The sequence below is a fragment of the Barbus barbus genome (genome assembly GCF_936440315.1).
Source record: "Barbus barbus genome assembly, chromosome: 28".
NCBI lineage: Eukaryota > Metazoa > Chordata > Actinopteri > Cypriniformes > Cyprinidae > Barbus > Barbus barbus.
Genome location: NC_136756.1, coordinates 2,252,270 through 2,267,714, shown reverse-complemented (window position 1 = coordinate 2,267,714; position 15,445 = coordinate 2,252,270). Strand labels below are relative to the sequence as shown.

Here is a 15,445-nt window from a genome sequence, read left to right as displayed (position 1 = left end):
GTGCTGTCAAACGATTAATCTGGTCTCAGTGCACTTAAATACTGTTTCCAGCGATTGGAGCAGATTCTAGTCTTTGGCACAAACCTAATGGAGTCAGTCCACTACACAACGCACTTAAGTCACAACTGGACACTTTCTGACCAAAAATCACAACTCAAATGTGCAAGATCTTGAATAAAAACGAACATCCAGCAGACAGCTGGCAATGTTTTTTTATGCTTTGCAATCTGTGCAGAAAAATCCCATTTTATCGTTTACCTGCACTCCCACTACACCGCAGACAACACAGGTTTTAATTATTTAAATGTTTTATTGGATTATTGAATACTCATTATATTTTTACTTTACTCGTTCTTCAGTATTTAAAGTATATTTTATTACATCCATCATAAGAACAAGTTTTAATGACAGCCACTGTTAAAATGTTAAAAAAGGATTGGAGTAGAAACGCTGTTATTGCTATTATGTGCAATTTAAATGTTTGTATGCAAGTAGTTAATTTTAACCTTTGATATTATAGTAATGTACTGACAGATTCACCTATGAAATTCACAGCATGTTTACTGAGAAAAGTGTACATGATCTGTGCCTGATACATATCCAAATTATGTGATATCAAATCGAATCAAGATCAGTTGGATCAAATCGCAAGCTCATGAACTGAAAGAAAATGAAAATGTGTGTATATCATGATATATTGGTATCAATCAATATTGCAACTTAAACCTGTATCATTTCTGCTTCTGTTACCCACTCTGTATGAGAGTGATCTGTGAACTTCAAAGAAAGTCTTTTTTTTTTTTTTTTTTTTTTTTTTTTTTTTTTTTTTCAAAAAGAGTTTCAAGTACTTTTATTTAGTGTTTTTATCACAATACCTTCCTATCCTTCACCCCTGTGCTTTAGTAATGAGTACTTGTCTCATTCTGGTCTTATTTAAAGCTCACTCTGCACTCTTCGTTCTGCCTGCAGGTGGCTTCATACAGAGGCCATGTTTGCTGTGGCACAGAAGAGATGGCTCTATATCTATGACTCTAAAGGTGTGGAGCTCCACTGTGTGAAGAAATTCAATGACGTCTTAAGAATGCAGTTTCTGCCCTACCACTTCCTACTCGCCACAGCGGTGCGTCAACAAGTGCTTTTGGCAAAACTTTGAACTTCTTTAAGGTTTTAACACTGCAGCCAATTCCAAATGCAAATGAGACGTGAAAGTACTGAAAAAAGTTCTGTTTGTTAGTGTCGTCATGTCAATATATATCTGCATTGTTTGATATAGTACTGGGGAGTAGCTGTGTTAGTGTAGAAAGAGAGAACGCAAACTGGGAATTTGGCTTCTAGTTATGTTCCTCATAACACCTTGCCCTGGCCTGTAATTAAGTAACTTCTGCAGCAGAAGCAGTACTGTACATATACAACAAAAACAAAAAAGAAATTTACTCAAAACCAATGATCTGATTGACTTCAGTGTTGGCATGCAGGGTCTTTGTCTGAATAATCATATTATCATAATCAATTATGAAATGTATCTCGAGAAACATGGCTTTTGACAAAAAAGAATGACACAACCAAGAAAAGCAATTGGCAAATGTTTTTGTTTTATATTATTTTTTTATATTATTATTTTTTTTTAAATGTGCCTTTTGAAAAATATAAACTGATTAGATAATTTAAAAAGTGATTAAATTTTTTGAATTGTGACCCTGCAGCACAAAAGCAGTCTTAAATCGCTGGGCATTTGTAGCAATAGCCAAAAATACATTGTATGGGTCAAAATTATTGATTTTTCTTTTATGCCAAAAATCATTAGGATATTAAGTAAAGATCATGTTCCATGAAGATATTTTGTAAATTTACTACTGTAAATATATATTTTTTTTAAATTATTAGTAATATGCATTGCTAAGAACTTCATTTGAACAACAGATTTTCTCAATATTTATATTTTTTTGCTCCCTCAGATTCCAGATGTTCAAATAGTTGTATCTCAGCCAAATATTGTCCGATCATAACAAACCATACATCAATGGAGAGATTATTTATTCAGCTTTCAGATGATGTATACATCTCAAATTTCGAATAATTTACCCTTATGACTGGTTTTGTGGTCCATGGTCACAATTATTTTATTTCATGGTGACGCATGAAAAGCCCAAGTGTTTATGCATAAAAGAAGTGATTACTTTCACAATTGTGTATCAGCCTTAAAACAGGTTATCCATATATTATCCATATGCCAATTATAATTTCACCTTTCAGAGTGCCACAGGGTTTCTGCAATATCTGGATGTATCGGTTGGTAAAGAGGTTGCAGCCATCTGCACAAAAATGGGACGGCTAGACGTGATGGCACAGAATCCCCATAATGCAGTAATTCACCTGGGCCACTCAAATGGCACCATTAGTCTGTGGTCACCCAACCAGAGAGAGCCACTTGCAAAGATGTTGTGTCATCGGGGTGCGGTTCGTTCCTTAACAGTGGATAAAACTGGCACGTGAGTATTGCAAAGTACTTTATTTAATATTTAAATAAAATGTTTAGAGGTGACTGATGACATCAAAACTAGGGCTGCATGATATTGGAAATTATGATATTTTGATTTTCTGAGATTTTTGCAATATGACTGAATACAAGAATTTTCACCAGATTGAACAGCTTTATTTGGATAGAATTACTCATTCTTGACTTAGTAGGGTGATTGTTTTGGGAAGTGCATTTACATAGAAAGCTAAATACATACAAACTAGTGCTGTCAAACGATTAATCGCATACAAAATAAAATGTATGCATCTGAATATGTATGTGTGTTCTTTGTATATTTATGTATATACAAACACACATACGGTATATATTTTGAAAATATTTACATGTTTACGTGTCTATTTATATACTTTATTATAAATAAATATATTTAATATATATAAAAAAAATTCTGAAATATATACATGCATGCATGTATTTATATATATATACATAATAAATATACACAGTACACATACATATATTATGTAAAAAAAAAAAAAGTTGGATGCAATTAATCGTGATTAATCGTTTGACAGCACTAATACATACATACAAAAGGTTTTTACTTGTCCTGTCAAAAATTTAACTGGCCCAGCCACAAGAAAAAAAAAAAGAAAATAAGTTTCTATCAATATATGCAATTTCTTAGACATGAACAAACCATGATTTAATTTAACCCTCAGAATGAGTCTTCAATGACGCTATGAGACTAATTAAATGCACCATTTAGCTACAATTTGGAGGTGTTTCTTGTGTTTGGGATTCTCTTCTGTGGTTTGTTGATTCACGGATGGTCTGATCCCGTCTGGAGTGACGTCTTGGTGGGAAGCCAGTCACAATGGACATAGATTAATTAGATGCAGAACGTTGTAGGCTGGATGAAGTTTGAAGTGGGCAAAGACCAAGTTGGAGATGCAGCTTTACAGCAAATCTTAACATAGAAAACAAGACTCTTGTTGGAAAAAAACAAGAAAGTGAGATGAGAGTAGTTAGATGGCTTGCTTATTCATGTTGCTGGATTAGACTTCTCCACTCAAGATTCGTTGGCTGTGAGTTTTTAAGCTCTGCTGTTGGACACATCCCTAATGGGTTCCTAAATAATTACACCTTGTTTTAGCTTGAGGTGTTATGCTTCTCACTGGGTAAAACATTTCTTTAAGTCTTTCAAAAGCCCCTGTGAAAGCACCAGACAAGCAATCCGTGTTAAACTATATGCTAATGAGTTTGTTTGAAATGCTTCATACATTTTTTTATGTTTAGGACAATCAGAATCAGAATGAGCTTTATTGGCCAAGTATGTTTACACATACGAGGAATTTGTTGTAGTGACAGAAGCTCCACAGTGCAACAGAAAGACAGCAACAGGACAGGACACAGATATTAAAAGAATAATATACAAAAATCCAAATAGGCAATGTACAAAACAGCAAAAACACAATATATAATATAGACAATTATGTGTGTACAGGTCTGATATGTGCAAATTTGAAATGAAAAAAATTAAAAAGTGTGGTGAATAAATAATGTATAATAGAATTGTGTGTTCCGCATTTATTGTCAATTGTTCATGAGATGATTGCCTGAGGGAAGAAACTGTTCCTGTGTCTGGTCGTTCTGGTGCTCAGAGCTCTGTAGGTTGTGTGCTGGATGTGAGGGGTCCAGAGTGATTTTACCAGCCTTTTTGCTCACTCTGGATAAGTACAGTTCTTGGAGAGTGGGGAGGGTTGTACCAATGATTCTCTCAGCAGTCCAGACTCCAGACTACCCTCCGTAGTCTTCTGAGGTCAGATTTGGTAGCTGAGCTGAGCCAGACAGTTATTGACGTGCAGAGGATGGATTCAACGATGAAGGAGTAGAACTGTTTCAGTAAGTCCTGTGGCAGGTTGGATGTGAATTTACCAAGCTTTACTAACTGCTGTCTGTCTGTCAGGAAGCTGTTGATCCACTGGCAGATGGAGGTGGGGACGGAGAGCTGAGTTAGTTTATTTTGAAGGGTTTCCGGGATAATGGTGTTAAAGCAGAGCTGAAGTCCACAAACAGGATCCTCACATAAGTCCCTGGTCTGTCCAGATGCTGCAGGATGAAGTGCAGTCCCATGTTGACTGTATCATCCACAGACCTGTTTGCGCTGTAGGCAAACTGCAGGGGGTCCAGTGATGTCCTTCAGATAAGCCAAAACCAGTCTTTCTAATTATTTCATGGCCACAGACGTTAGAGCCACAGGTCTGTAGTCATTAAGTCCAGTAATTTTGGGTTTCTTTGAGATGGGGATGATGGTGGAGCATTTGAAGCATGAGGGGACTTCACACAGCTCCAGTGATCTGTTGAAGATCTGTGTGAAGATGGGGGCCAGCTGCTCAGCACAGATTTTTAGGCAGGCTGGTGACACACCGTCTGGACCAGGTGCTTTCCTTCTTTTGTTCTTTCTGAAGACCTGGTGCAAGTCATCTTCACTTATCTGAATTGTAGGTGTGGGGGAGAGGGGGGTGGCTAGAGGTGTGAATGGTTGTGTGGAGAGGTGGTGTGGGCTGATTTTTCAAACCTGCAATAAAACTCGTTCAAGTCGTCTGCTAGTTGTTGACAGTCCTAAAGCTGCTCGTGGGACAGAGTGATATGCGTCCTTTATTGTTGTGTAACAGTGATCCAATCTATTACTGTCTCTGGTGGGGCATGTGATGTGCTGTCTGTATTTTGGCAGTTCACGGGAGAGATTTGCTTTATTAAAGTCCCCGAGAATGATTAAAACAGAGTCCGGGTGTTGATGCTCACTCTCTGTGATCAGATCAGCGAGTTTCTGTTTTCTGTGCTCACGTGCGCTTGCGGTGGAATGTAAACACTCACGAGAATGAACGAGCAGAACTCCCGCGGCGAATAGAACGGCTTGCAGTTAATGAAGAGCGTTTCTAGATCTGAGCAGCACATCATCTTTAACACAGTTACATCTGTACACCACCTCTCATTGATGTAAAAGCACATCCCGCCGCCGCGCGATTTCCCCGTTGATTCCGTGTCCAGATCTGCTCTGATCAGCTGGAAGTTAGCCAGATGTAGAACGCTGTCTGGTGTGTCGCCATTCAGCAGAAGGAGTTCGTCCGTTTTGTCAGGTAGAGAGCTGAGATTCGCCAGATGGATGCTGGGCAATGGCATTGGAAATCCGCGCTGACGAAGCTTCACAAGCGCACCCACTCGCTTCCCCCATCTGCACGTCCTGAAGCGTTTGACCAGAGCTACGGCTCCACCTACTACAATGTCCAGCAAAACGTCCGAATAGTCAAAATCCGGTAAAAGATTTTGTGGTGTGTTCTGCCGAATGTTTAGCAGGTCATCCCTGGTAAAACTGATGGTATTTGAGAAACAAAAAACAGGAAAAACAAACAAAAACAGTAGAAACACTGAAGAGCAAAGCACAGTAGCTGCCATCTGTGGCGCCATCTTAGAACATCTTGGAACAGCTTGTGTTGTGCACTTTTCCTGCAGCAGCTCATTCTGTCATCTGCTGTATTTTGTCCATATGCATTCTTCACTACCGTAAAGTGACTGTCAGATGTTTTCAGTATCAAATTTATCAGTTCTTTGCTTTTTTCTTTTTTTTTTTTTTGATTGTTAAATTTGTTGCAGTCCTAGATCATACCTTACATTCCCTTTATTTATGCCAGTAAACTATTTTGTTTTTTGCAGGTACATGGTGACGTCGGGTCTGGACAGGAAGATAAAGGTGTATGATATCAGAGCTTTTAAACCTCTTCACTCCTGTTTCCAACCTGCTGGAGCTTCTTGCTTATCTCTAAGCCAGAGAGGATTACTCAGTGCTGCTACTGGAGATATTGTACAGGTAAAGTAAAATTTTCTGGATAAACATTTGTTGTTGCTTGCAAAGAGCATAGTCCTAACCCAACCCTTTAAAAGGGGCATGAAATGGAGAATCAAAATGTTCTCAATATTTACACAAAAAAACCTAAAAACATACTGCAAATTTCAGAACTCAAAACTAATCTGCAGTGTAAAATAAGAACTATTCTTTTCTACCTGCATCTCCAAAAACTTTGCATAGCCTTTCTAAAACTCCGAATTTTTTAATTAGAAATGTCCTCTGAGACAAGGCAGGTATCTACATTTATTTTTAATCTTACAATGTGTTTGTAATAAACGTCAAACCTGCGTTTAATGCTTTTAGGACACCTACACCCGGTTTCACAGACGAGGCTTATATTTTGAAGAAAGTTGGTAACCAAACTGTTCTCAGTAGCATTTTTTTCCCTATGTTTTGGAAGTCAAATAGCTATCAACTGTTTGGTCACCAACATGCTTCAAAATATCTTCTTTTGTGTTTAACAGAAGAAAGAAACTTGTACAGGTTTGGGACAACTTGAGGATGGGTTAATGACGACAGATTTTGCATTTTTGGGTGAACTATCTCTTTAAGATGGAAGTGTCCATTTATCTCTAATTTACTTAAGCAAGCACAGCACTCAACGTAAGATAGAAAAATAACTTATACACTGCCGCTCAAGTTTGGGATCAGTAAAATTTTTAATGTTTTTTAAGGGAGTCTCTTCTGCTCATCAAGGCTGTATTTATTCTATCAAAAATACAGAAAAAAATAAGTGTGAAATCTTATTGCAATTTCTAATATTGGTTTTCTATTTTAATATACTTTAAAATGTAATTTATTTCTGTGACGCAGCGCTGTATTTCCAGCATCATTACTCCAGTCTTCAGCGTCACATGATCCTTCAGAAATCACTCTAATACGCTGATTTATTATGAGTGTTGAAACTGTTGTGCTGCTTCATATTGTTTTTTGGAACATGTGATACTTTTTTCTTTGAGGAATACAAAGTTAAAAAGAATATAAATCTTTTCTAACAATATAAGTCTTTACTATGACTTTTTATTTATTTAACACATCACTCCTGAATAAAAGTATTAATTAAAAAAGAGAAAATGGACTGACCCCAAACTTTTGAATAGCATTGTATATTGTAACAAAGAATTTATTTTTGAAACAAATGCTGTTCTTTTTAACTTTATTAATCAGAGAATCCTAAAAAAAAAGTAACACAGGTCCCCAAAAAAATATGAAGCAGCACAATGGTTTCCAACATTGATTATAAATCAGTATATTAGAATAATTTCTGAAGGATTATGTGACACTGAAGACTGGGATGCTGAAAATTCAGTGCGGTGTCACAGAAATAAATGATATTTTAAAGTATATTAAAATAGAAACTGTTATTTTAAATTGCAATAATATTTCAATAATAACAGTGTTTTTTCTGTATTTTTGATCAAATATATACAGCCTTGATGAGCAGAAGAAACTTCTTTAAAAAACATTAAAAATCTTAATGATCCCAAACTTTTGAGCGGCGTTGTGTAGGGGTGGGAGAAAAAATCAATTCTACGATGCATCGCGATTTTTCTCTTCAACGATTCTGAATATTTCAGATTGACTCTGAAACATCAAGCTTTTTTGTTTCCCCCGCACATGGCACGTGTGCACGCTAGAGTGGGCTTCATTGCACACAATTTGCTCTGTGAGACACGTGCGCATTGCTTGACAGTGTGTGCTTCCACTTGCCGTGTTTTACTTTACATATGCTTTCATTTATGCCGTTTGGAATGCAGTACTATTAGATGACCAAAACTCACGCACTGACAGACTTTCACGTGCGCTTTGTGTTTGTTTGTTTGTCCTGAAGCGCGGTTGCGGCTACAGCTAAATGCACTTGCATTTTTGAATACTTTTATACGAAATTGATGTACACAAAGTCAGTTATGTTTTCAGAGCAGGGTAAAACATCTGATATATCTAAATAGATCTGTGCATTAGTCTGAATGCAGCCTGTTAAAGCTGCCACTGTCTATGATCTCATCAGTAATAATCAAATGGCAATAATGCTCTGGAAAAAATAAAAACCCATAACTATTGTCTGTAAACTTTTCAAAAACTTTAAATAATTGTTTTAAGTAGCCTGCTTATAGTCTATATATAAAAAGTATGCTAAATTTAGCACAAAATAAATTTGATATACAATTTATATGAAAATGTAGCCATGTGCAGTAATATTGAAAACTGAGAATGTGACGCATCGTGATATTGAGTTGATGTTAATCGTAACTGAATTGAATCTGAAACCAGTGAAGATTCACACCCCTATTTTTAAGATGACAGTACTGACATACAGAGATTCCAACTATAAACAAAAAGCATAGAAACTGCAATTTTGGTTAAAATGTAAAGATTTACACAGCAGAAGAATTAATTGGGGAAAAAATGTAGAATCGTTTGGGAATCGGATCTTGACTCCCATATAAAGGGTACAATGGGGCTAAAGGCCCACCTTAAGAAAACATTTACTATTCACTGCGCCTAAAATGTATAGTTGCCAAAACAATTTATACGTTGTATTGAACATTAATGGAGCAACAGATTTTGTGTGAAAATAAATCATTCAAGTTGTTTATTTTGTTTAAAAATCTTATAAATGTATGAGGAGCAAGAGGGGCCTTTTACCCCACAGACGGGGTAAAAGTCCCACCAGCATGGGGTAAAAGGCACACGGTATTTATACAAATACTAAAATAATGTTTTGTTTAATGTCTAAGTTAATACTTGTTAGAAACAATCACTTTAGCAAAGTTTGTACTGTTTTCTGCTTAATTTGAAAAAAACTAAAATGTGTTCAATAAATATAGGCATTAAAAATGTAATTAAAATGTTAATATAAAAAAATATATTTTAAAATACAGAAATAAAATCATTTTAATAAGTAAAGATTCTGAAAGTATTGACGGAGATCCAATAATAATTGAGAATATATTTACAGTAGTAACAACAAATGATATTTTATTATATGGTATGATTAATATCATGCTTTTAAATATGGTTTCACTCTAAACATGAATATCTCTAATATGGACACATGCATAATAGACCTATATATGATATTTAGAACAACATAATACATATTTACCATCTGAATCTAACCATGTCATGTGAAAAAATGGAAAAGTCAGCCATCTATTAATTATCATGTTAATTACTGTGTGCCTTTAGCCCCAACAGCAGGGGCGCGTTTTACCCCAAATACCATACTTTCATTTGCTACTTAAATCTACAACATTTTAAAAAACAAAATATTAGATCAAGTAAGCACAGATTCATCTATGCACTGCTGCGCGTGATCGCGTCAAAGATTATATAAATAATATATATATATATATATATATATATATATATATATATATATATATATATATATATATATATATATATATATATATATATATATATATATATATATATATATATATATATATATATATATATATATATATATATATATATATATACATACATACACATACACATACACACACACACTGCCCTCCAAAAGTTTGGAAACGCCCTAGAAAAGTGGGGTTTTGGACAATATTGGCATGAATCCTTTTTTATTTGTGATAATTTTGCACTGACAAGGGACAACACAAACTACGAAAAACTTAATTTATTACATAAACAGTTTATACATAGAAAAAACTTACATTTTCGATTCATCAAAATATCCACCATTAGCAGATGTGGCAGCTCTGCATAATCTGGGCTTCTGAGCTGTCAGTTTATTCAAACATTGACTTGATACTGTATATTACTCCAAGCCTCCTGAAGGATTGCCCAAAGATGATTCGCACTGGTTGGACTCTTCTTACGGACATCACGGTCCAGTTCCTCCCATAGTAGCTCAATTGGGTTGAGGTTGGGTGATTGGGGAGGCCATTCCATGACAGACATGATGCCAGCTGACTGTTTCCTCTCCAAATAGGATTTGCACAGCTTGGAAGTGTGCTTGGGGTCATTGTCTTGTTGGAAGGTTTAGGAAGGTTGGGGTGTTTCCAAACTTTTGGAGGGCAGTGTATATTGTTTGAAATGTTATATAGAGATAATTTGAAAGAAACTGCATAAAGTACATCACATGTTTGCTTTCTCTCCTGAAGATGCACACGAGTTGCTGTTAAGAATACTTAGAAGTTTCGTACACAGCAATGGAATATTATGATATTGTTAATTAGTTACAATAAATAGTATTTCAATAATAGCGCTGTATGTTTGTATCCATAGGTTTATCAGAACATTTTGGGAAGCAGTCCTGTCTCCAAACCCTACATGGCTCACCGCCTTCGAGGGCAAATTTGGAGTCTTGCGTACTGCCCCTTTGAAGATGTTCTGGGAATTGGACATGGAGAGGGCTTCACCAGCATGATTGTACCAGGTAAGACAGGAATACATGTTCACACAAAGGACATCTTTTGTACCAGGAGTCTACATATAGTCAGTTGTGTTTCATGGATGATGGACAAATGAGCTCAGTTCCAAAACCCAGTGAGGACCTGCATATACTGTAAGGCCTGTTCACACTGCCAGTGAAACACAGCAACAAATATGATCCCATTTGTTTTCAATAGACACAAACGACATTGGCCATTGCTGTCAGGATGTAGGTCCAACGACATGACAAATGTTTAACTTAATGCAAAGGAGCAGCAGATTTCAGGATTTAAGTCTGTAAAGCATGTGTGATCCGTCAGATAATCAATCTGTTTGCCTTGAATTGCAGCAGAAAGTCATAAATTCATAAAGTAAGGGCATTAAATGTTGCATGCATTGCAAAAATTTGTCTTTCTCAGTACTTTTCTTGATTTCCAATACAAACATTTAAACATCCTTAAATCAAAATACATTTACTTCAGATGCAAAATGAAATGAAGATATGAAGTCTTGTTGGACAAAATTAAGTGATTTTGTTTTAAAGACGAACAAACGTGTCAAATTCCACTTTTTATTTTTTTTTTTTGTTGATCAATTTCACTGAAAACAAGACTTCCTTCCTCCTTAAAGTGCAGTCCGTAACCTTTTTTTGGTTAAAAATGATCCAAAATCAATATTTGAGCAAGTACATAACCAGCCAGTGTTCAAAACTATCGCCTTACTTTAGCCTGATTCACAATGGCTAGCTTATAATAATGAGTCGTACTGGTAGGAATTCATGGGCAATTCGAGCATGGCACTGTGTCATTACGTCACGTCTGTAAACATAAAGAAGTTGTCCCGGCTAGTAGGCTATCACGTGAGGATCCTGCAGGTGGCGGATCGTTTATAGCCTTTTCTCACAGCAGCTGGAATAATTAAATTTATCATTTTGATGGAGGATTGTAATCCAGAATGTATTATGTGGGTCAAGAGTGCCTTTCAACCCTCACAATACTCAAAAACGTTGGTTATAATTTCCCATTCGCTTTATATCATAAATAGTAGTACACTCAAGTACTATGGAAACATATTAGCTGAGATTCACATTTTTTAGATACTTATGGGCCATTATTCGAAGCATAATCCATAAAATGTCCACCCTGTCATGGGCACACATATTACTGTTAAATACGGTTTCATTGCAAAATTAAGATACAAATTATATTTTCTGAAAGGTATGATGTCCCTTTCCTAAACAGCGTTATTAAAAAATATATAATAATAATAATATAAATTACATCCTCAATCACATTGATACCACCCCCCCCCCCCCCCCCCCCCCCGCCATTCATTTTAGTTTTTAGCAATATTTACTAATGAATATGTCCACCTTGTCATGTTTATGTCCACTCTATCGAGTCTTAAGTGGCCGACAGGGTGGACATTTTGAACTTCAATTAGGATATTACCATACAACAAACTGTTACTAGCTAAATATTTAGTCTGGTAGTTGAAGAGAATTTGGTATATTAAAACTTACATATTTTGAAAATACTGTATTCAAATCAGTTCTGGCATATTTTATGTTTTGGCAAACCAAATAAGCAAACTTATATGAAGAGAATTTGTCAATTGAAAAGTCACCAACTTATTGACCTCAGCCGAAATTCCCGCCACTTAAGAGACAAAAACATCTGTTGTCCTGATGTCACTAAAGGGGACGGCTTTTTCTTAAAGGGGCGGATTCCCCAATACGACAGGGTGGACAACCATTCAAGGGACATGGACAAACTCTTCTTTTTTTTATTACCAAATGATCAATACTCAAATTGAGTAATCTCTTATTTAACAAAATATTAATAGGATAAAATAGGAGCAGTGCATGGGACATGGCAAAATAACACTAATTCTCTTGCACAAAACTAAAAATAAATCTAGAAAATGTATCTAACGAGCAAAGAAATGCTTTTAAGAATATAAAAACTTTGCCTAATATAACACCCTTCCATAGTCATTTTTATGCTATCATGGCAAATGAGTTATTTATGAATAGGACACCAAAAGGCACCCTACAGTGATATTGACCCATGTGTTTATGAAATACATGTGACTGAAATTAGATTGTATTCCAGTTTTAAATGTGCATCTGACTACAGATAGCCTGTGATTACACAAGATTTGTATTTTAAAGAAAACCAGTTGGAAGGAAGAATAATTTGCCTTTTGGGTTAAAAAAAAGTCCTTATGAAATTTGAATGGTTTGACAATTGGTGATTAGACTGAACAGAAATTGAAATCTACACGCTAATACGCACATAATCACGCAATGCTGATGTTGTTAACATTAACAATTTGAGAAAAAAGTATACCAGTAATAATAATTTGCACGGTTAGATTTAATCACCACTGGTAGCGCGATTTATTGTAATGCTTTTTTCCTCAGTTGGTCAGAACAAACGTGGCAGACTTTTTACTTGTTCAGATGGCAATATCCAAATAAATTCTTATTTGGGTCATATATTCCAAGACATAGGCTAGAATCTGTGATTCCTAAGTACAGTATCCACACCGGTGGGGTGACTGACAGCCACACATTCACCTCAAAACATTAGATTCATCAGCGCTGGAGCACAGCACACATAATGAAGATAATTCTGCAAACAGCAGCAATTGCAGGTTTTCGAACAGATGATGACAAAGAGGCAAAACTTACAGACTGCAGCTTAAGTAAATGTATCTTGTTTAAGAATCTTTAGGTATTTGCATTCGAAAACAAGACGAGAACACAATTTGTTTTTTCAATGTAATCAGAAGGTACATTAAAAGTTGTTTTCATATTCTGGTGTTTGTTAGCAGAGCTATTCAAGTCTTTAAAGCTTTCGAGCTTTTTTTTTTGTAAAACGAATTAAAAATAATGAAGAGATGTATCGGAAGTGTTATTTTTAAACTTTGAAGTGTTGCTAATGCAACTCATTGTCTGCTCCCTAGACATTTACATCTAGAGGACATATTTTATATTGTGTAAAATTTTATTTTATTCCTTTAATTTGGCAGAGAAAAAAATGCAGTGTACATACTGGCACACACAACACACATAATGTGCATTACCATGGAAGTAGTGAATGAAAGTCTGTTTTTAATCTTTTTCTTTCAGTATATTACAGAGTTGCGGGGTTGAATGTCATCAAAAATGTACAGGTCGCAGTTCTCCTATACCTGAAAAAAGAGTGAAAAATCCCTGCTTTTTTGTGTCTCTCCAGGTGCAGGGGAACCCAATTTTGATGCTCTTGATGCAAACCCGTACCGCAGCCATAAACAGAGACAGGAGTGGGAGGTCAAGGCTCTGCTGGAGAAGGTGCAGCCTCAGCTGATAGGTTTGGACCCAGGACAGCTGAGTAAAGTAGACCAGGCCAGCTTTGACCAGAGGCACAAGGAACGAGTTGAAGCAATGGTAAGTTTACTGTTGTGAAGGAAAAAATAAATTAAAAAACGTGCTACAATTATTATCATCCTTAACAATTCTTAAAGAGTAAAAATCTAGTTGAGGTATAATCCCAAAGAGTTAGTTTACCCAAAAATTTAAATTAGCCCATATTTTACTTTCCCTCAAAGCATCCTTGGTGTATATGACTTTCTTCTTTCTGATGATTCCAATCAGAGCGGATGACGTAGGACGTATGCACAGCGTAAGCGCCGGTGATTCGCGACAAGCGCGGAGGAGAGACAGCAAAACAAAACGCTGGTCACGAATTAGAAGCACAAAATGATGAATTGTAAAGAAAAATGTAGGAGGATTTTGATATAAGCCAAGAGGAGACTGGTTTTCCTTTGCTAAAGTATGGAAACTTTGCCTCCTTTGCTCCTGTAAACAAACTCGCGAGACTAGCATATCTCAAAGGAGCGCGTGCGATGCATACGTCATCCTCTGAGACGGCTTGCACGTATGACAGTCAGCAGATGTGAGAAAAACGTATTTATAACATTTTAAATATTGATATTTTTCTTACAAAAATGTATCGATTCGCTACAGGAGACCTTTATTCACCCCCTCGAAACCGTATGAGGCACGTTGTATTACAGATACACGCACTTTATTACTTTTGGACTGTTGAAACAAAACACAACACAAAACAATTACTCCCATTCAAACGCTTGGAAGAGCAAGTAAAAATTAATATAACTCCGATTTAAATCGTCTGAAAGCAGAAAGTCATATACACCTAGGATGCTTTGAGGGCAAGTAAAACATGGGCTAATTCAAATTTTGGGGTGAATTAACCTTTTAAGTGACATGCCATAACTTCCTGTTTTACTGGGTTATAAATATGAGTTGAAAAACAGGCCGAATTGCTATAGTCACCCATTGCTATGAGAGACCAGAGTATGTCCAAAATCCAAACCCACATGGCCCTGAGTGAAAAAGTGTTTGCCTGCCTGACAAAGTGAAGTAGATCAAAAGATCCTCAAAAGCTACACATGTTGAGATCCAAAGAAATTCAGGAACAAATGAGAAAGAAAGTAATTGAGGTCTATCAGTCTGGAAAAGGTTATAAAGCCATTTCTAAAGCTTTGGGACTCCAGCGAACCACAGTGAGAGCCATTATCCACAAATGGAGAAAACATGGAACAGTGGTGAACCTTCCCAGGAGTGGCCGGCCGACCAAAATTACCCCAAG

General features: G+C 36.1%; 1 protein-coding gene across 1 annotated transcript in view; it reads left to right on the top strand.

Moving 5' to 3' along the window:
• The window catches only part of wdr46 (WD repeat domain 46), a 34,203-nt gene that overhangs the window by 12,818 nt on the left and 5,940 nt on the right, over positions 1–15,445 (top strand). Inside the window, exons 8-12 of the mRNA XM_079382194.1 lie at positions 970–1,120; positions 2,254–2,489; positions 6,197–6,350; positions 10,641–10,791; positions 14,030–14,220. Of these exons, the coding sequence (XP_079238320.1) occupies positions 970–1,120; positions 2,254–2,489; positions 6,197–6,350; positions 10,641–10,791; positions 14,030–14,220 (883 nt within the window). The remainder of the gene's footprint in view (positions 1–969; positions 1,121–2,253; positions 2,490–6,196; positions 6,351–10,640; positions 10,792–14,029; positions 14,221–15,445) is intronic.